General features: G+C 41.8%; 1 protein-coding gene across 4 annotated transcripts in view; it reads right to left on the bottom strand.

Annotated features, from left to right (window-relative positions):
• The window catches only part of TASOR (transcription activation suppressor), an 86229-nt gene that overhangs the window by 21870 nt on the left and 41239 nt on the right, over positions 1-23120 (bottom strand). For 3 of the 4 annotated variants that reach the window (XM_073592263.1, XM_073592264.1, XM_073592261.1), the window contains exons 11-17: positions 22416-22519; positions 20480-20552; positions 20324-20398; positions 13656-14297; positions 10720-11159; positions 4936-5059; positions 509-568 (exon numbers count right to left, since the gene is read on the bottom strand). In XM_073592263.1, coding sequence (XP_073448364.1) covers positions 509-568; positions 4936-5059; positions 10720-11159; positions 13656-14297; positions 20324-20398; positions 20480-20552; positions 22416-22519 — 1518 coding nt within the window. The remainder of the gene's footprint in view (positions 1-508; positions 569-4935; positions 5060-10719; positions 11160-13655; positions 14298-20323; positions 20399-20479; positions 20553-22415; positions 22520-23120) is intronic. The other variant, XM_073592262.1, reaches the window with a different exon arrangement.

Here is a 23120-nt window from a genome sequence, read left to right as displayed (position 1 = left end):
GGGGTTAGCAGTGCTTGTGTGCACTGCCTTAACAACCCCTTTAAGTTATAAATAGGTTAGACCAGAGTTAGCAACATCCATTAACCTAGGAAAATACCAAAACACTGAAACATGCTGGTAGTAGTGGAGGTTCTCCTGAGCTGGAAGGCAGTTTGTTTCCAAGTGTCCAATGCTCCTGTAAGCGCCAGTATAACCTGACAATGAAGCGTCTCTGTATCCCTCAATAGACAGCAAAAATTCATTTTAGAAAAACCATTTGTCACTGTTAACAGAAATGAGCAGACATCAGAAATGATTATGTAGATGAGATGGACTTTATGAAAGGTAAATGATCTGTACAGTTCTACCAGTAATTATTAGCTCTAAAACAATTTTTTTTCAAGACGATTTGTACCACGCCAACCTAGGCTTTAGTTTTCCAAGGACGCTTGCTAGAAGCAGTCCTGCTTCTGTACACAGGCATGTATAGCAGGTTCACAGTAATAATTTATTAAACTGGCCTCCTCACCTTGTTGGTTCTCATCTTTAAGAAATCCAACATGATCCTCAGGAACATTTTCTTCCTCTCCTGGGGAAAACCAGTAGTTAGAAATCATGGACTCTTATCTAAATTCTAATGGACTCTAATGTACTGAGCATAACACTACCAAACAGCTCTTGAAAAGCTTCTAACAGAATTTGTTCCAGGTAATACAGGCATCGAACATAAATATGCTTGACAATTTGAGAGATAGCACACTAATGGCAACCTTTCCAGGGCCCAAAAACTTGAGAGATTTAATAGATTTAAGTATCATGCTATGTAAAAGTTAAAGAGCAAAACCTTTCAAGCGTCAAAAGGTGCTTCCCACTTGTATGAAAAAGGGAACCAAAACTGTCATCATATGTGCTTTCCTCTATATGTTCACAAAGTTTAGAACGGGTTGGCAGGACTCCGTGGAGTTGTGTTGCATGGCCAGCCTGAAGGCATACAGTAAAGATTATATTGCAGGAGAAATCATTCTGAGAGGTACACAGCAAACTTGAACTGAACACAAACTATTAAAATCTAACACTTATGCTCAACGGTCTTAATACTACTGTTATAAAATCCAGACCACAAAGGCTAAAATAAAGTGCTGGATATGCATGTTTTTTTTTCTATTCCATTAACAAGGTTGGCAATGGTACCAACAGAAGCTTTACACTACTAGCAGCATTTCCACCAACAAAACCTTCACAATCAATCAACATATGCTGCCCAGAATATAGTGGTGTAAGCCATAAGGAAAATGGGGTTAGTTCAGAGACATCCAGGCTAAGATTATGGGTTCTGGTTTATACTCCTAATGCTTTCATGCAAGGATGTTAACTAGCTATAACAGATCATGCTATAGCTACGAGGCCCAGAGCTGTGCACTATACAATGATTAGTATTAGCATAAAAAGCATATTTTGTGAATCTCAGACCGCTATAAAAAGCAAATGGTATTCTGTATTACTAGAGAAATTGCTTTTGAGATTACAGTTACAAGAGTCTCTGGAGTAGTGTTATGAGGCCAAGTTGCACATTATTAACAGCCCTGCTTTCATTAACTTGCAGATATGACAATTGAAGTTGTTTTTTCTCCACACTTTCTAGATTTTTATTTCAGACTATGGATGGTGCATTGCAGAAGAGCGTCAAAACCAAACCTGTTTTCAAACCACTGTTAAAAGAAAAGAGTTTGGGTTACCTTTTTAGGCTTATAAATTCTCTATATATATTTTTCATTTAATTTTTATATTTTCATAAAAATCTTTTACAAACTACCACCCAGACTGTCACAGAGCACAGAAGCGGTCTGCTCTCAGACAAGTATCCCACTTTTCACACTGATTTACAGGCATTTTAGCGCCAAAAATAGTGCCTGCAATGTGCCTCTCCTGTCACTCCAGTGTGAAAGCCAGATCTTTGGGGCGGTGGAGGAGCGGTGTATACATTGCTCCTCCACCACCACCCCTGCCCATTTTAATGCATGGGCAGTGCTGCTGAAGTGCTTGCAGAGTGCTTCGGCAGCGGCACTTTTAACCCCTTTTTAAACCCTTCAGGGGGGTGGGGTGTTAAATGTGCACCGCTAGCGGCGCAAAGCGTCACTAAAACTATCAGCGCTTTACCGCTGCTGCCCCAGTGCGAAAGTGCCCTAAGTGAAAACAGTTGTATGGAGCTGTGCTCAACAGTGACTCTTCCGGCTCATTCAGCTGTGTGCATAACTTTAGACTGAGCTTTTAGCCATTTACATTATTTTTAGTAAAACAGTTAAGACTAAAACGGACCATACGTTACTCATTTTTTTTCCGTTTAACCAATGAGTTGAACGAGGGGGAAAAAATTTAAAAAATTTCCCCTATCCACTTATTCAAGGTGGAAGGGGGAACCACTACTGCTGTACTATTGTGTTTTGACAGCAGGGAGCCTTCACAACACATTGATTAGTTTTGCCGGCTATAGCCAGCAACACTGATCATTCGAAAAAAGACAGGCTGGCTGTACAGAAGTCAATTGGTAGATCAAATTCTATACAACCAGTTTGTCCATACATGGATTGAAATTCGGCTGGTTCCTGCTAAACCGGCCACATTTTGATCCATGCATAGTCAGCTTACCTGTAAAACATGTAGCGCTCCCGTCTAGTGTCTGGATATTCGCAAATATGATACACAGTCTGAGAAATTTTTGAGAACCAAAACATTTTAGCCACAAGATATGTATAAGCATATTTCTAAATGTAAATGCTCCAAAAATGCCAATTTCATGCAATGTGTAATGACAATGACATTTATGATCTGCAGATGGAAGATGCTTATGAAAATCAAATCAGTATCAATATATCAGATGATTGACAATATTTTCCAGCACAGAACAGTCACACAGTGATCCAAATCAGGCCAGTCCCTGCTAAACCAATTTTTGATTAGTGTATGGCCAGCTTAACACCTCTTATGACAGTTCAGCTAGTTATTGATGCTTTAAAATGAACCTTCAGTCTAAGGGCCAGTTCACACCAGATGCAGTTCCATGCACTTTTTTTCTGCACTAAAGATGCATGCACAGTGTTTTCCATGTATTTCAATGGCTCTAGTTCACAGCAATGTAGTCAGTTCCAGTCAGTTTCTGCAATGGAAACTGACAGAACTGAGAGCCATTGGAATACATGAAAAACACTGTGCATGTATTTTTAGGGCCAGTTCACACCACAAAAATGCACTTATACCTTCCGGATCAGTTTTTGCTTACAGTTCACACCACACGCAGTTCCAGTGCAGTTTGTGCGTTTTTGATACAATTTGCTAGGTTCCAGTACAGTTTTATGCAGACAAAATGCAGCACGCTCTATTTTTTTTCCTGCAGCGGAAACTGACTGCACTGGTGTGAACTAGAGCCATTGGAATACATAAAAAACACTAAGCATGCATTTTTAGCGCAGGAAAAAAGCGCACGAAACTGCATCTGGTGTGAACTAGCCCTGAAACTGAAAGGACGTTTCACAAACTGAAAACTGGAGCGCGAAAAATCTGGTGCAACTCTGCATGGTAGCCAGCCAGCTTCTAACTTCAGCTTGTTCAATTAAGCTTTGACAGAAAAACCTGGAAGCTGATTGGTTTCTATGCAGAGCTGCACCAGATTTTGCACTCTCCAGTTTTAGTAAATCAACCCCTATTTGTAACAAGCAAAATGTAACTGCAAAAGGATTCAAGAGGCTTTCCTGGGTTACTAGAATTTTCTTTTAAGGGTGGTTAAAGCTCAAACGGGCATAAAAACTTTTACAGCATCTGACATTCTATTTCAAAGATATATATATAAAAAAAAAAAAATATAGAGATATGGAGATATATATATCCATCTCTATCTCTGCCCCAACTATGCCTGATTTTAAGGGACTGTCCGTGAGCTGGAACACAGTCCCTCTGTCCCCCCTCTCCTCCTCATTTTGGTCTGATCTATATAGTTGTAAATATAATTCACTTTTTTTCCTTTCCAAAAGGAATAGTAGTGGTAAAAAAACAAAAAAAAAAACTTGTGGGTTAAACTTTTTTTTTTGTATAATTCTCCTTTAAAGGGGGTGTGTCCTATGCCTAGTACTTTTGCTAATAGGTGTCCTTCACATATGTATACACCGCTCCTGCCCGTTGAAATCAATGGGGCAGTGCAGCTATACTACCGGCATAGCGCTGCTGCAGTGGCGCTTTGCGGGGGGGGGGGGGGGCGTTTTAACCCCTTTTCGGCTGCTAGCAGGGGTTAAAACCGCCCCGCAAGCAGCCGAATACCGCCGCTAAAGCGGTGCTAAATATAGCACCACTATGCCGCCAACGCGTGAAAGGGGCCATACAAAAACAAACATTTTTGCACTTTATTACTACAATATGAATGGACCAAAACAAAGATATAAAGCAGAAATTATGCTACCTACAAAGGTTCATCTATTGATGAAAGGTTTCATGTGTGTAGGGAGTTTATGTTAGGCTTAGTGTTTGACCACGGCAGCACCACATATCAGCTAGCAGATGTATAAGGCCGTGTTTGCAGGCATTAAAAAAAAAAAAAAAAAAAAAAAAAAAAAAAAAAACAGAAAACCCTGCTTGAGGGCCAGATAGGGCTTTAGTGGTGTTTAGAAGACAACTGTACACCTAAAGAGCCATAAGCTAAAACATAATTCAGAGCCTCGGGACAGCCTTATAACTAGATTCCCCCATCAGCATTTCCTTCAGACTTTGACAGAGGGAACATTAAAGTGCATTAATCTACAACAACCAATATCAGTTTTTCAAAAAATGTAACTTCGGTAACAAATCTGGTAGGTTGCAGGTTTCTTTCCTTAAAGCTGCACTTAACTCAAGGGTTCTAGATAAAGCCCTCCTAGGACACATTTTCCTCCACATAAACCAAAATACTTGAAAAAGGCAGATTAACCTTACCTGTAATTGGAATTAATTTCCAGTTCATTTCAGTCTCCACATTGCTGGAATTAGAGTCTTGCTGCTGATAGATTTCTTCAGTAGGTGTGCTGGGACAAGGACTGGCATATCCTGAATATGGCCCCTGGGCAGAAAAAGGTAAGTTGTATTTGATTATTTTATGAACAGCAATTTAGCTGGAGTGCTAAGGGGTCAGAACTAACCTGAAGTCTAAAAGCAGCTACCTTTCAACTGCCTGATATCATGCATTGCACACAAAATCTACAAGACAGTACATGAAGTTTGGACAGTCTTCAGCGGACCTCTGAACCTCTCAGTAATAAGAATACTCATTCCTTTCAAAACTGATGCACTCAGACATAGTTATTCTTACCAATAAAACAAATTTAGCAGCACTAAATATTATGCTTTATACATAACGAAATGTAACATTTAAAAACACCTCTGAAAACAAAGTTCACATTAAGGCTTCATGCAGGCGGGACATCGATCAACCTCTCCTGAATGATTTAACTTGCAAGCTAGAAACCGGCATCAAAAATGGCCGTTTAGCCGTGTTTGTAAAAAAAATAAAAAATAAAAAAAAGAAAACAAAAAAAGAAGAAAAATATATATTTTTTTGTTAAAAAGAAAGTCTAAACGAAACGTTGCTAAATGCGAGTTACCGCGTTTAGCATCGTTTACAGACTGTTACAGGCATTTGGCGTTTCAAAAGCCTCTGAACATCTGTCTGAACCCATTTTTTTGTGTTCCAAAGAAAGCTTCTAAACTCAACTGCCTGGAAACCACTAAAGGACACTGTGTACATTTACTGATAAGATAACAGAGGAGAGTTCAGAGGCAGCTGAAAAAAAAATGCTCAACTGCTCCTAAATGTCTGTTTACCAGCAGCAGTGTACATGAGGCCTTAAAGTGGAGTTTAACCCAAAAGTGATAGGTACCTGCTCCCACCTCTGTTCCGGTTGCCTTAGGTGATAGGAAGCAGAAGTTCTCCTTCCTGAAGTCTTCTGGGACACATGACAGGTCCTAGAAGACTTCGGGACCAGCCACGAAGCGCAGCTCACGCATGTTTAGCGGGCACTCGGCTGTGAAGCCACAAGCGGTCACAGCCGGCCGGGTGCCCATGGTAGAGATTCCGGCACCACCGACTATGAATAGTTAAAACATAATTAAAAATGGAGCTATGAAAGTTTGTGTAAGAACCTTGGCAGCAGCACTCTACACTTGTAAACTTGTTAGCATCACTTCTGATTAGACCTGATAAGAGGATTTTACAGTATGGCTCCGTTCACAATATAGCGTTCCGGATCGCGGGCGGAATTGCTGCAAAACGCAGGATGCTCTTGTGATCCCTTACTTTGGATGGTTACTTTGAATGGCACCCAAATTGCGGCACAATTTTGTTGCGATTGTCACCAGACAGCCACGATTTGGGTGCCAAATTAACAGGGATCACAATGGTGTCCTGCGATTTGCGGTAATACAGAAACAGGGCGATTCTGCCTGCGATCCTAAATGCCATAGTGTAAATGGAGCCTAATCTAGCCTCCATGATAAAAAACCAAGTATTGGTAAACTGTCAGCAATAGAAAGATTATCATGAAAATATTGTGTAGGCCATCACTGTTTTACAGACATGAAGGTGATTCTAAAAAGTAAGATCCCGGTCACAAATTACTTTGTATAATTATGTGACAAGTTTTGATTTGTTTTAACAAGACTGTGTTAAACATTTGACACCAGACAAGTCTGGCTGGCGGTGCTGTGCTAATTCACCACAAATGCTGCTTCACTTGAGTGCCTTGATTTATTTTTTTTGTTTCATTAAGAGAGTATTCCTTCAAGGAGTTTGTCTATGATGATCCATTGTAACATTGTCAAGATGGAAATGGCTAACTAATGATTTTGGCTATGATCTACTACGTGTGAAATGAAATAACACGCACGGCCATAAACAAACTTTGTAATTAGCCTTTAGAAAAAAAAAAAAAATTTTAGTTTCACCTACGTGTCAGGCCTAATTTACAGTATTTACCCTACTCAAAAATGTATCCATACACTTTACAAATGTAATGTTTGTGTCAACATTTACTGTACTTTTTTTTACAGCATACATTGCCCCTACTGACCTCTGCTACCGCTCAGTGCTGACACGTAAACAATGTGAAGACAGCGGCGCTGCCACTGCCGATTACACACTACTAATGTTTACATGTCAGCCCTGAATGAGTCATTCATGTGGAGGTGGCGTATGCACTGAATGAACTCGGCCAATTCTAAATAACTGAAGGCAGATTTTGTTCTGCACATGCACAGCACAATCAATGCATGACTTCATTAGGGCAAGCATGTAAACCATTATGTGTAACCTGCAGTACTGCTGGTTATACTATGGGGTTCATTTACTAAAACTGGAGAGCGCAAAATCTGGTGCAGCTGCGCATAGAAACCAATCAGCCTCTAACTTCAGCTTGTTCAATTAAAGCTTTGACCAAAAAAAACAAAAACAAACTGCAAGCCGATTGGCTTCTATACAGAGCCGCATCAGATTTTGCACTCCCCACTTTTAATAAATCAACCCCATAATTTACATTTAGATGTCAGCTCTGGACAGTGGTAGCCAAACGTCTCTGTAGGCTTGCTGCTGTAATAACATAATTATTAATGTACAGGATATATATAGCACCAACAGTTTGTGCAGCCCTTTACAACAGAGAGTTACAATACAGGAGGAATCAGAGGGCCCTGCTCAGCACTTTCTATCAAAATTACAGTTAGGTGGAGGCAGGATAAAAGGAAGGGTTTTCAGGGATTGCCTAAAAGTGCACAAAGTAGGAGATAGTCGAACAGATTGGGGTAGGGAATTCCAGTAGATTGGAGAGGCTTGGGAGAAGTCCTGGAGGCAGGTATAGGGAGGAGGTGACAAGGGAGCTAGAGTGCAGGAGGTCTTTGGGATAAAGAGGAGAACTATTTGGTTGGTTTTTGAGACCAGGTTGACGTAGAGAAGATTTGTGAATGACTTTGTATGTAATTGTTAGTATTTTGAATTTAATTTGTTGGGTGAGTGGAAGCCAGTGGAGGGATTAGCAGAGAGAGGCAGCAGACACGGAATGGTTGGTGAGGTGGACGAGTCTGGCAGTAGCACCCATGATGGACTAAAGGGGGAATAGCCTATGTAAAGGTGAGGAGAAAGTTCCATTAGTTGATGCAAGAGATGACCAGGGAGTGAATTAGCAGCTTTGTGTTAGCATTGGTCAGGAAGGGAAGTATTTTGGAGATCTTGCTGAGGTTGAGGTGGCAAGCTTTAGGCAGTGATTGGATTTGTGGCTGAAAAGAGAACTCAGAGTCCAGGATAGCACCCAGAACCCTGACATGTGGGGACGTGTTGATAATCGTTTCATTGATCTTGACAGAAAAGCCTGGGGAAGGGGCATATGGGGGAGTGTGGAGCTTGGAGTGTGAGGAAGTGGTGCAACATCCAGACTGATATGTCAGTTAGTAAATGTTTATATTAAGGTCTATAGTGCAAAACACAAAAGTAACTTCACGACCCTAGACACAGATTTGCTCTATTTTATTAATCTGCTGAATGCAGAGCAACATTATGTTGCATATATCTACATTGTACTGATCATTCTTATATACCATAAACTGGAAGGTATCAAATTTAGCTGGGGTTCCCCTCAGGGTAAAAAAAGGTTAAGAAAACCTGACTTAAATGGTAAACAGCCCAAAAATTATAGGTTTGGCAGCCTTGATTGCCCAAAGAAAGCAAGCCAGAGTTTGTCCATATATTCTGTGGTCAATATTTCCTAATAAAGCCCCAAGGTTTTGGGGTTCCTGGAGTAATCTGTATATAGTCCAAGGATGCAAGTAGGCATTTGAAAAGCCTGGTGTGAATCTGTGGCCTAACTAGAACATCTTATAAAGCATTAGCTTCCCAGAAATCAAAAGCCAACACAAAGAAATGAGAAGTGCAAGTACGAATACAAGCCATGTTATGGTTTTGTTAAAATTCTACAGTTTTATAGTTCTGTTAAAATAGGGAACAAAATGCATAAAATTATGTACAGTGGGTATAGAAAAGAATCACCCCCTTTAAAATAATCACATTTTGTTGCTTTGCAGATATATTTACTCAGTGCAACTTATAACATCCAGGTGAAAGACATAACACCAACATACCAAAAAATATATTAAAAAATTCAACAGCAGAATAACTGAGTTGGAAAAAGGATCACACCCCTCCAAAAAAAGACTTGTAAACTCAATCAGCTAATCACCTTCTCACTTGCACACAAAGTCATTTGACTTTCAAACGGTCACCTGTGGTCATTTTGATTAGTTCCTCAGGGAAAGGTTTTTCCTGGAGGATTTCAGTCCCTGGTAGTTGAAGCAATCAACTATGGGTGGTAAAGCACTGTTACTGGGATTTCCGTGATACAGTTGTGGACAGGCACAAGTCAGGAGATGGATACAAAAAAAGTCAAAGGCTTTATTAATAGCCTAGAAGCACAGTGACGTCTATTAACCTGTTGGCGCATACGGCGCGCAAATATACGGACTGTTGGTGGGTGGGCCTTGGCGCAGAGTGGCTGCATATTTGCATGCAACAATCCAAAACCTGCTGTGCCAAGAGTCATATGATCATAGACCCTGCCCCTCCCACCCTGCATCTGAAAACCCTTAAAGGCCTGGGAGGCGCTGGCACCAAAAGGGTTAAGAAGTAGAAGGTATTTAATAGAACAGACCCTCTCTGGATCAGGATGTCGCTCCAAAGTGGAAAAAAGGAGAGGAAACTGGTCAAAGGGGCTACCGAGAAGCCTACAGCAACTGTGAAGCAGTTGCAGGAATTTGACATTGTTTCCATGTGACATCAATATCACACATTCTCCACAAATGTGGCTTGTATGGGAGGGTTGCTAGAAAAAAAGCCACTCTTCAAGAAAGGTCACATGCAGTCACCACTGAGCTTTGGCAAAATGCACCTTGAAGATTGAGGCCACATGGAAAAAGGTATTATGGTGAGCTGAGACTAAAATTGATTTGGCATCAACACCAAAAGATATGTTTGGCAGAAACCCAACACAACTTACCATCCAAATAACACCATTTCTACAGTAAAGCATGGAGGTGGTAATATCCTGTTTTGGGGGTGTTTCTCTGCAGCAGAGACTGGAGGACTTGTCAGTATAGAAAGAAAAATAGATGGGGCAAAATATCAAATTCTTGGACAAAATCTGCTGTCCTCTGCCAGAAAGTTGTCCATGGGAAGAAGGTTTACCTTCAACCATGACAATGACCCAAAGCACACAGCAAAAATGACCACACAGTGGTTAAAAGAGAAAAAGGTGAATGTTCTTGCATGGCCTAGTCAGAGCCCAGACTTAAACCCCATTGAAAATCTGTGAAATGACTTTAAGACTGCAGTCCACAAACAGTCACCATCAAACATAACTGTACTTAAGCAGAAGAGTCGTCAAATATTGCAAAGTCTACAGCCTAATGTGGTTCAACAAAATACTGACACAAGGGGGTGATCCTTTTTCCAACTGTTTTTGATGTTTTCTTTCTTTAACATGTTGGTGTTATCTCTTTCACTTGGATATTATAAGTTGCACTAGTAAATACAGCTGGATAAAACAAACGTCCTGTCTTCATTTCAGGCTGTAAAGCAACAAAATGTGATTTTAAAAAGGGGGGCAATTCTTTTCTACGCCCACTGTACCAGTTTTCAGCAACAGATCAATTCAAAAATTTACAGTAGTACTAAACTTTACTTACCTGAATCATATCCTCAACTGGCAGCGGATCACTCCCATCGTCTATGTTCTGTACCTGGGCAATGTCGGCAACGGGAGCAACAGGTGTTGCAACGCTCTCTGGTACATGCTCACTTTGGGATTCCACATAAGTGCTTTCAATATAAGGTGTACCAATGTCCGGGGCAGTTACAATAGGTTCCACACCAGTAGGAGCATCGCTAGCCAATCCCACAAAGTCCAAGTTTGAAGTCTCAACACTGACTGCATTTTGAACAGGCAACAAATTCTTTGGGTCCAATAGGCCAGAATTCGAAAGTTTTTCAAACAATCCTTTACAATACTCCGCATCAGCCAACAGCCGCTCTGATGCAATTTCCTCTTCATTCTCTTGTCTCAGATCTGTATCCTGTCCACCAAGAGCAGATATTAAAGAATGTGCAGATTCCTCTGTATCGTGACCTTTGAGAAAGGAAACAATGCCAGTTATTCCAGAGCATTCACACACAGGCCACACAAAACTGAACCAAGGTACATGGTAGTACACACACACACGCGTTATAGCACTTTGTTAAAGCACCAAGTATAAACATTCTTATTAATTTTCACATTTCTTCATCCCTGCACTGCTAATACCGGTAACTTATAACTTATATAAGTGCTCTAAATGTGTCAATTCTACCCTAAAGTGCAAATATATATCAACATGCGAATACATAATCTGTACTCCAAAAAAGCATGCATATACTGTGCAACAAAGATTTGCTGAAATCTTAAGCAGAGTTTATGCACAATGATGTCACCACACTATGGAGGAGGGTGCAGTAAAGTCACGAGCACTGGAGCAGCTTTGGGCACTCTTTCAGACCAAACAATTGCAGGCATTTTACCCTAGGTACTGGGATAGCACTTTATTGTAAGGCCTGTATCACGCAGGCTTCAGCTGTGCTTGAGGACAGTGTGAACAGCAACTAATACAAAGCATTTGCAGAGCTTTCAGCAAGCTTTGTTGGAGCTTTTAAAGTACCCTTCAGCTCCAGTTTGTAAATGCTGAACAGAGATCCTAATGGGAGTGCTGGCTACCACTTTAAACAAGCTACTAGCAGGCTTCAGCACTACTTGAAGCTTATTGAAAGCCTCCTAGCAGCTTGCTTAAAGTGACAATCAGCACTCCCATTATGATCTGTGTATAACATTTCCAAACAGGAGCTGAAGGGCACTTTAAAGGGGTTGTAAAGTCAGAAGGTTTGTTATCTTAATGCATTAAGATAAAAAGCCTTCTGTGTGCAGCAGCTCCAATCAGCCCCCCTAATACTTACCTGAGCTCCGTCTCTGTACAGGGATGTTAACAAGTGTCTCGGCCCTCCGAGACTCTCCCTCCTGATTGGCTGAGACACAGCAGTGGGAGCCAATGGCCAGTTAGCCAATCAGAAGAGAGGGGGCAGGACCGAACCGCAGCTCCATGTCTGAATGGACGCACGGAGCTGTGGCTCGGCTGCCCCATAGCAAGCTGCTTGCTGTGGGGGCACTCAACAGGGAGGGAGGGGCCAGGTGCACAGAAGAGGCACCCGAGAAGAGGAGGATCTGGGCTGCTCTGTGCAAATCCTGTTTTTTTTTTTTTTTTTCTATAAAAGTAACAAACAAGACTTTACAAATCACTTTAAAGGCTTAGAAAAAGCTGCTCAAAGCTTGTCAAACGCTTTGCAAAAGCTTGCTAGAAATTTAATAAACATTTGCTGTTCACACTGCTTTTTTACAAGCTGAAGGCCAAGAAAAACAGGCCTGAATGTCTCTTTAACCACTTGCCGCCCACCCACCGTCAAATGACGGCGGGTCGGTGCGGCTCTCGTTCTGGGTGGACGTCATACGGCACCTAGAACGACCGCTCTTGCGCGCAGCATGGCGATCATGGCTGCAGCGTATTGCTAGGACAGGGCACGACCCAGATCTCTAAAGAGCCACGGCCCTTTAACCATGTGATTGGCTGTGATTGGACACAGCCTCTGACATGTAAACACAGAGATGCCGGTAATTGGCTCTCCTTGCCTCACACTGACAGAGTGTGAGGAGATGGATGTAAATTTAAACGTGTTAGATGTAAAATTAAAAGGGTTTGTTACTCAAAAAAAAAAAATATGGAACCTGTTCCTTTAAAGCATGTTATACAGCACATTGCTTGTGCTGTGTAATTTGGCCCCCTGAAACACCTCAAATACCTGGCTGATCCTGCCTGGCTATGCCCTCCCCCCTGTAAACTGAACACAGTTTATCATGGCTGCTGTGCCCTGATACCTTAGTCAGTTTACATGCCTCCCTCAGCCACTGCCTCAACTGTCCTCCTCTGTCTCCCCCTTCTCCCCCCGCATGTCAGCTCTGTGTCCATGCCCGTCCCCCTCCCACTGCTAAAAAAATACAGATCATTTTTCACACCATCCTCTATTTAATAATGCAATATGCCCGTGTTTGTCTTATGTAAAATAATGCAGCTATATACCTAAATTCAGAGCGCTGCTCACGTGACCAGCCGGCTCTTTCCTCTTCCCCTCCCCACCCACTGCAGCTGTCAGGCCAAGAAAGGAGGCTCTCTCTCAGCCAGCCGGTGATGTGAGCGCCGCTCTAAAATCAGGTATATAGCTACATTTTTCTTTTTAAAACACAGACACGAGCAGATTACATTCTTAAACAGAGAGGATGATGCGAATTGTATATAGTGGGTTAACAACCACTTTAAGAAATGTATACAAAGTGCTGCAAAAATTGCCAGCACTGTATAAATGTCTGTAATAAAGTCCAAGCACACCCTACCTGCTGGGGGTGGTTTTTTTTTTGTCCATTTCTTGTGTTGCCTTTGCATACCACATTGAGACTTGATTGCGATTTAAAAGCAATTCTAGCTCATTATTTCTCCAACTACATTAGGTAGTTGATCACTTTCAATAATCTTGCTAAAAAACTTACTGTTCTGATGCATGTAGTCTTCATATTTTGGATGTTTCCATTGTGCCTCTGGACTGGTTTCCAGCTTTCTTTTCACACCAATGTTTGCAACGTCATCTGTCTCCAAATTACCCTTTTTCCTAGTCTGAATTAGGTTTAACAAAGAATTCACTTTGTCTGGATCATAAAATGAATTATCAGGAAGCACTTCACGCCCAGTAGCTCGACTAATGCTTGTTTCATTATCATGATCCTCCTCCATGGGTTCATAGTCAGAGATGGGACTGAACTGCTGAACCCGTCTAGTCTCCGTGATCAGCTCCTTTGCACGCTTTACTAGCAATGTATAAGCATCTGATCCTTTCAGATAGCTTTCAACAACTCGAAGTATCCCACTCTTCTCTCTTGGTGCTACAAACAAGGTTTTCTTATCATCGCAGCCCTGTTCATAGTGTCGAAGCTTAAAATCTTTGTGTTTGTAAGATACGTCTTCTCGTCTTTTCAAATACAAGTGCACATGTTTCTCCACAACAATGTTGAAGTTGTCAGAAGTGTCTGAATGAGCCTTATTGATGGCATAGTGTAAAGCACCAAGAAAGGTCAAGAACTCAGGCATAATTTCATTGCTTTCTGTGAAAGTGGGCTGGACTTTGAAACGTGATGCTGAAAAAGAAATTAAAAGAAAAGAATATAAAACCTGTTAAGTGCAGGTAAACTTGCATTTGACTAGCTTAATAAAAAGAAAAAAAACAGGATAAGCTATAAGCACTTGATGTTTGTGTAAATCCAACCACCAGGAGAAAAGGAATTTTGTACTCACCGTAAAATCCTTCCCTTGAGGAACACAGGAAGTCATTAACAGGCTGGTTATACTGCCATGCATGCCTTAAAGTGGTTGTAAACCCTTACAACACAATTTTTGCTACAGGTAAGCCTACAATAAGGCTTACCTGTAGCTACCCTGGATATCTCCTAAACCTTAACGGTTTAGGAGATATCCCCTGTATCTGCATGTGCCATCATCGTCAAATGCGCACTGAAGCAACGGCACGTACATGCCGTTGCTTCAGGTGAGTGTGCCGTTACTGGCGGCACCCGCGACGTTATCGCGGTTCCGGCCAATCACAGCGCCGGAGCCCGCGATACCCAGAACTTACTCTGAGAGCGATGTCAGCCACCGGAGCGGTATACGAGGACAGCTGCAGGGGCTTTGATCTCAGGTAAGTAATTCATAATGAGCTAGTATGTTACGCATACCAGCTCATTATGCCTTTGTCTTGCAGGTTTTTTTTCGTTCTTTACAATCACTTTAAGCCCACTACACGAGGGTATTGGCTGGGTCAATAAATACCAGCTGACATTTGGCTTGTGTGTACGGCAGCCGGTCCAGCTTCTGTCAAAGGGGTATGACCGAAAAAGGTTTGCCGATCGGCATCCGCCATTAGCTGAGAGCGCTGACCGGGGGAGCTGCTCCACCCCCCCCCTTTAGAACACATTATCACTGTTCTAACATCAGACTGTTAGTACAGCAGCTCCTCGAGTAACCCAATAGGTCTGACGAAAAAAAAAACTGCTAGTGTGTACCAGGCTTTAGTTTTGTAGCATAGTAGTATTAAGACATAGTTATGTAGTAGTTACATAGAAGGCAAGGTTGAAAAAAGACACAAGTCCAACCTATGTGTGTGATTTTATGTCAGTATTACATTGTATATCCCTGTATGCTGTGGTTGCTCAGGTGCTCATCTAATAATTTAAAAAAACTATCGATGCTCCACGGTGAAACCACTGCCTGTGGAAGTAAGCAATAAGCGTATTGAGATTGGTTTGCGCAAAAGGTATAGAGTCAACAAAATATGGGAAAGATTTATGGCATTTTTATTATTTACATTTTTTTTTTTTTACTGGTAATGGCGGTGATCTGATTTTTAGCGGTATTGCGACGGACAAATCGGACACTTGACACATTTTTGGGACCATTGAGATTTATACAGCGATCAGTGCTATAAAAATGCACCGATTACTGTGTAAATGTCACTGGTAGGGAAGGGGTTAACACTAGGGGGCGACCAAGGGGTTAAATGTGTGTTCTAACTGTATGGGGATAGGACTGAGTAGAAGAGACATATCACTGTTCCTACTTACTAGGAACAAACGACATGTGTGTTTACATACATACATACACATAGATATATAGATATATCTATATATCTATCTCTATCTATCTCTATCTATATCCGCGCTAGCGATCGTGCACACATGGCAGGCAGCGATTGCGACTGCCGGCCATACCCCGTATGGATATGGGGTTTTGCGCAGGGGTGCCATTCTGCCCCCGTAAATAGACGCGAGATGGTCGGGAACCGGTTAAGGACCCTCGGGTACAAGCAATCTGGTCCCGGTGACTTACTTTTACATTTTTCAAGTTTAAAATTCAAATTCTGTCCTCTGTTAGCCATGAGGGTGCTTCCTATGACGTGTCATGAGGATAAAACATTGCAGTTTTGGTTACTGAAGCCCCCCCCCCCCCGATTCCCTCGTGAAGGCTCGATGAGAAGAATAAAATTTAATACCTTCGCCATCCTTCGTAACCAAATTTCCTTCATCATTCTTTATGGGACCAATATGATCTGACCTCCCTTTTTACTATTTATGTACTTAAAAAATTAGGATTGGGATTTTTTTTTTTACTCTCCTCCGCTATGTGCCTTTCGTGTTCTATCTTAGCTGCCCTGATTGCACCCTAACATTTCTTGTTGCATTCTTTGTAAAGTTGGAATGCTGATGATGATCCCTCAGTCTTGTATTTTTTGAAGGCCTTCTCCTTTGCTTTTATATGCATTCTTACATTGGAGTTAAGCCACCCAGGACTTTTGTTAGCTTTTTTAAATTTCCCATTGGGATGCACTGGCTAATACCCTTATTTAATATGCTCTTAAAAGCATACCCATTTTTACTCAGTGTTCCTTGTTCCTAAGATTTTATTCCATTTAGTAGCTTCTTGTAAGGATCGTAGTTTAGGGAAGTTGGCTCTTTTGAAATTCAGTGTCTTTGTATTCCCCTTATGTTTCCTATTTGTGTGATTTATACTGAAACTAATTGACCCGTGATCGCCTAAACTGCCCCTTATTTCCACATCCGTGATCAGGTCTGTATTGTTGGTTATCAGCAGGTCTAGTAACGCTTTGTTTCTAGTTGGTGCATTTACCATCTGACCCAATAAATTGTCCTGCAGGACATTTAGGAACTGGCGAGCCATAGATGAATGCGCATTTCCTTCCACCCAGTCTATGTCTGTATAATTAAAATCCCCCATTATGACACTTCCCATCCTTGCCGCTAATCCATATTGCGATAGGAGGCCCTCTAGTTAGAGGGCCTATAACACAGTGGTCATCAACCCTGTCCTCAGGGCCCACTAACAGGCCAGGTTTGTAAGATAACTGAAATACATCACAGGTGATATCATTTGCTGCTCAGTGATTGCAGTATTCTAGTCTGCATCTCCCCAAGGTAATACATAAAACCTGGCCTGTTAGTTGGCCCTGAGGACAGGGTTGATGATCACTGCTATAACATACTCCCAGTATTACTTTCTCCTAGTTTCCTCCCTTTGTAGCTCTACCCATAAAGATTCCACCTCCTCCCTTGCTCCCTTGTCTCTCACATTCATTTGTACATCATTTTTGATATACAGGCATACCCCCTCCCCCTTTTTTAGGCTCTCTATCCCTGCGATATAGGAAATACCCTTGAATGTTTACCAGCCAATCACGAGAGCTGTTGAACCAGGTCTCTGAAATTCCTACAAAATCTAAATCCTCCTTGTACAACAGTAGCTCTAGTTCTCCCATCTTATCCGCCAGACTCCTGGCATTAGTAATTGAATGCAGAAAGGTGGAACCAGTGTCCCTCCATTGGCTCAAAGAAAGGATTTTTGCACTTGGCTTAAAGTCCCATTTTTAAAGCAGTACAACTGAGGGTTAAGATAAAAAACTAAAAGTGCCTCTTGACAGGAAAAAGGCGGGGCACTATTCTTAGGATTAGAAACTTGTATAAAAGGTCTGTCTGGGGTCGACAACCTGCTAATCGCGATCTGGGCTTGCCAACCAGCCATCCCAGAGCAACAGATTGCAGTGACCTGAAGCCAGCAAGTGGCCACAAAGACTAGGCAGCCACAAAGGGAGCAGAAGCCTCATAAGCCGATACTTCCTCTGTAGCACCAGATCCTGTTCCAGACAGGCTGATATCAACTGCACTTCATTTCTAATCTAATCAGTCTGGAGAATGATTACAGCAGCAGCTGCAGGAGGAAAAGTTGGTCAGTGTATTAAACACAAACATTGGGCATAATAGCTTTGGCAATGGGCATATTAGCACCTATAAAAGGGTTAACGACTATTAGGCTTCTTTCACACTGATCCGCAGGTACTATATACATCCAAAAAGTAAACCCTTAATCACAAGCTCATGGCTGCAGCCATGAGTCTGTGTGGGTTTTGTAGAGGCGGAGACCAGCTTCAAAGTGAAAGTGATGTGGCAGCTCCATAGCTGCCGACCACTTTCACAGAGTCGGGAGTGAGGTGCCTACCAACCAAATCACTACGCAACATAACCCTATTATACTCTAAGAGCCATTTCACACTAGAGCGGATAGCTGCCGAAGTGCTTTAGCTTTCCAACAGCTGTCCGCTCCTGACTGCTTTAGGTGGCAGTGTGGTTTGCAATTCAACGCATCACACAACTCTTTTTGGACAAACTTTACTTAAAAAGTGTACACACCATACACTTCATTCATGTCACTGTACAGTAGCACCATACTATTTTGTACTGTCAGCTCTGAGGAAACCAGCGTCCATTGGCTGGTGAAACGCGTCAGCAGTGTGACGTCAGCACGTCCTTGGGAGCCGCGCGCAACTTGATCTGACCTATCCTCATACGGACCCAACAGCTGATCCAACAGCTGATGTCAGCTTTTCCCTGCAGCCACGCACCATACTACAGCAACGGCGCTTCGGCGGCCCCACAGTGAGGGATGGCTCCTTACTAATCTACACTCTTAGTGAACCACACAGAAGCACCTGTCCACAGAGAGACTCCAACATCAAGGTCCATTATAGTCTGACGACGGATACAGTGCGGTTGGTGAGATCCTTCCACTCTATTCAGCACTTCAAAAAACGTATGTCAGTTTTTTTCTATGTCTCCTCAAATGCTGTCTCCATGGACATTCACCTTGCTGCCTATGTAGGTGACTCTACAATTTTGCTTGCTGCAACCTGGGAAGCGATTGCAATCTACTTATCAGCTGTGGTTTAAACAATCACTGAGTGCAATGATCCCTTGAGAGATCGCTCCATCTATGGTCCATACCTTATGATTTATCGGTCTGTCAGATCACCCACCCATTTACATCACCTCAATAATAATGGTATATGACTGTTCCTGCCCCACTGGATAGTCTTTATTAGGAATACCCTCCATCAAATCGCTACTCCTACTGTGCAGGACTATCCTTATTTTTATTATACCTCATTATACAGTGTGTATGATGTGTATGAGTGGGTGTGTAGCCGCGGCTCCCATTTGTTTTTAATACCCCCTGTGACAACGTTGTCCAATTTTTAATTGGTTTGTGGTAACCGTCTGTCCATATTGCTACTTTTTCACCTTTTGTACTATTAATTGATTTATTTTTTGGTAATTAATAAAGCTGGTTTTGTATTCACATTAGTGTTCTTTGTTGACCCACTTTAGAGAAATTCTCTGTGTCTCCTGTTTTCCCAATATGTCTAAAAGGGCAACTTGAACTGCATCCAGGCTTTTACCTGTATGAGTGGTTTATACTTACCCGCTGAAATTGGCCATCATCGTTAATATTTACTGGTTGATCCGGGCAAAACTTCTGTTTTTTGTCTATTTTGTACTGTGTGCTGCCATAAAATGCAGCATGTTTACATTTTAGTGCAGCTGCAGGCTGCATTGCAGTGTGAATGAGACACACCGAAAACAATTGTTTTCTGTGTCTCCTTGCAGTGACAAGCGTTTTATAATGCAGTAAAAGGTCTGTCACCGCACAACGTGTGAATACATTAAAGTGGATGCAAACCTGATTCATGAAATTTGACCCAAGTACATATCTGTAGTGTTTTCTTATCTCTCTCCAAAGCACCAAGTCCCAGATCTTTCTGCTGTTTCGCTGCTCTATCTATCAGCATAACTTCTGACAAGTTCTCCTTCAACCAAGATAAAACCAGGCTGAATTTTGTGTCATGGGAGGTTGCTATAAATAGATTAGCAGAGAGCTTGTGTTGTCACAGCACAGCTCTGCACATTCCTTCCATCCTTTTCCTATGTTGAGTGGGGGGTGTGCCCTTCCTCCAATCAGCTGTCTTGGCTGTATGCCAAGAATCCACTTAGAGTGCTGAACAGGAAGAGAAAATCTCTAACACCATGTGCACATTCTAAAGAATATATAAAGATGAAGACAGCAGATATACATGTAAAACTTATGCAGGGACATTTGTTTAATCTCTGTGTATCATCTGAGGCTGTTCACTTTACTGGGTATATGTGGGGGTTTACATCCACTTTAATGATTCTTCTATGCTACTTTGTACTGGAAACTTAATTTTATATGGCAAACGAAAACATTTATTGAAATAGAAATAAAAACAATTTCACACACTTACCAGATTGTAAAGTCTCTCTGGACTGCTGATAGATGAAGAGAGCATGTAGGGGGTAAGGTTTTTTACTCTGAGAACCTGAAATGGCATTTTTTTTTTTTTTAGTAAATTTTTTTTTTTTTTTTCAAAATATTTTTAGAGTCAACGTAGTATACTTACCGTACACAGATCCCATGGGTGTTGGAAAAAAGAAGAATAGGAATCCTCTGTCTGGCAGTGGTTTAACCAAAGCCTATAAAGCAGAACCAATCTACATTACAAAATCTTCAAATCACAAGTCTTTAGTCAGAATTTTATATGCCAGCAGTTTCCAACTTAGCAATAATCAAGAGTACAAGTATTGTAGTTTTCATTGATCTCCTCTAGCTGAACACCTACTGCATTACACGCCTACCGTTAGGACAAAATCAATTATTGCACAGCGCGGGGCAGGGGGTGGGGGAGCGATGGCTGTATGTCACACCAACCAATCAGGAAACCAGGAAACTATAATCACCCTAATGCATTGAGATTTCTGAGAAGCTGGTGTTACAACAAAAACATTGTCGCTTGCCAAGTTAACACAAGTTCCACAAAGTAAATATGTCAATAGACCATATTACAATATAAAATGTGATGTTGGCAGACTATCAGGGGCATTAAGAGTGTCATAGGCTTTATACCTGCACCAGTCTAAGCTCAGAAAACTGAGCAAATGCTGCTCCCTAACAAAGGGGCACAAGCCTCTAATATCTGTGCCCTGATCTATGCCATGTCTGACAGATGGCACAGAGAACACTTCAGCTTGGGCTGAATGCTCCAAACATTCCCCACCACCTCTTTGCTCAGAGAGGGATGTGAGCTGTATGCCAGGTGCAGCCTGGCAGGGATCTGTGGAGTTTTTTATATTGAAAAGTGCCACATTCTTTAAGCGATTTAGGGGCAGACACCGCACCAGTTTCTATATCACTTTGAAATAGAAACTGGCACGAGTAGTGCAGATAAACCTGAAATGGGTCCATCTGCTTAGTTAATGCTGCACGTGCCATAAACATATTTTTTCACACCATTCTAATGGCACAGGAACCTTGGCCAATTCCCTCTTTGCCCTTAAACAAGGTTGGCACAGTAACTTATTCTCTAGGATGGGACTGCTTGTTCAAGGATGCCTCTGTTTCTCAACAGCCTCCAACTACTGTGCTTAAAAATTATGTCTAATGCACACTTGTTAAAATGGACTAGTGTTACACAGTTATTTTAGCCATTATATAAAACGGAAGTGACAGAGGGCACCATTAACATAAAGGAATATAAAAAGCCCTTACCTTACAAGCGATTGTAAAGCTTGTTTATTTATTTTAAAAAGAAAAAAAAATGCAGATTTATACTTCCCTGCTCTGTGTAATGGAATTGCAACAGAACAGCCCTGAACATCCTTTTCGAGTTTCCTGCTGGCGCTCCTGGCTCATCCTCTTAATGACACCCCATAGAAAAAAACTCTTCCCATGGGGCCTACCTGCATGCTTGCTCCTGCGCCCTGCTGTCTGACTCGGCCCCACTCCCTGCTCTCTCATCACTAGCTTTGATTGACAGTAGTGGGAGCCAATTGCTCCCAATGCCTCAGCAAAGTCTGTGAGACCAAGAAGTGAGGGGAGAGAAGAGCTGCTCTCGTGCACATTGCTAGATCGAATGAGGGCTCAAAAGTATAAGGGGAGTAAAGGGGCGATATTCATGCCTAAACATTTTTTTACCTTAATGCATGGACCGTATTAAAAGGTAAAGATGTTTAGGCTTTATAACCACTTTAATGCTACTTTTCTCTACTGCATTTTCGTATTACTTTAGCTAACCCCTAAGGCCAAAGAAGGCTTAAACAGACTAATATAGCATAACCTAACAAGACAGCAATGTATTGGAAGTCAGCGGAAATTTCAGCCAAAAAGGCAGATTTTTCAAGGCACGCAACCTTTCTAGACGTTCCCTACAAGTTAATTTTTCACATTATAAAGCAATCATAAAAAGGTTAACAGCTATAATGTAATTATGCCATTACAGGTTACACAGCAATAACAAGAGCAGAACTGCAGGGAAATCCGACAAAACAGACTAATCTTACCAAATTTTCTTTCTCCAGCTTTTGTAACAATTTTTGGAAATCATTCCCAGTTCTCGTCTTGTCACACACCTCACAGAGACGACTATATATACCACCCTTCATCACTGTATAAGTACCAAAAACATAATCCAAATATATTGTATTAGTTTGAAAGATCGGACAAGATATATTGACAGACTAAGTCGTCTTACCTAACCTTTTTGCTATGCATAAACCCTTGAAATAAATTTAACGTCTCAGGGAATCTTTGCTAACATGTATATCTATAGCACACAGCAGGAATGGGACATATTCTGTCCATAGCAGACAAGACACCTTTTATTAGGGTAACTCCAGTTTTGTTGGGAAAAAAATAGCAAATAAAAAAAAAAATGGCATAAACAAATGCAACACAAGTCATATTGTAATTTAACCACTTGCCGCCCGCCCTATTACAGAATGTCGGCGGCAAAGTGGTTTGATATTCCTGATCGGACGTCATATGACGTGATCAGGAATATCTAGCCGCTGTGCGCCCCCGGGGGCGCGCATCGCGGCGATCGTTGTTGCAGGGTGTCAGTCTGACACCCTGCAACACCGATCTAGGTAAAGAGTCTCCGACGGAGACTCTTTACCACGTGATCAGCCGTGTCCAATCACGGCTGATCACGATGTAAATAGGAAGAGCCGGTGATCGGCTTTTCCTTACTCGCGTCTGACAGACGT

Source organism: Aquarana catesbeiana, linkage group LG07 (assembly GCF_042186555.1).
Source record: "Aquarana catesbeiana isolate 2022-GZ linkage group LG07, ASM4218655v1, whole genome shotgun sequence".
Taxonomy (NCBI): Eukaryota; Metazoa; Chordata; class Amphibia; order Anura; family Ranidae; genus Aquarana; species Aquarana catesbeiana.
Note: the sequence above shows the minus strand (reverse complement) of the source record. Positions and strands in the feature narration are given on the sequence as shown.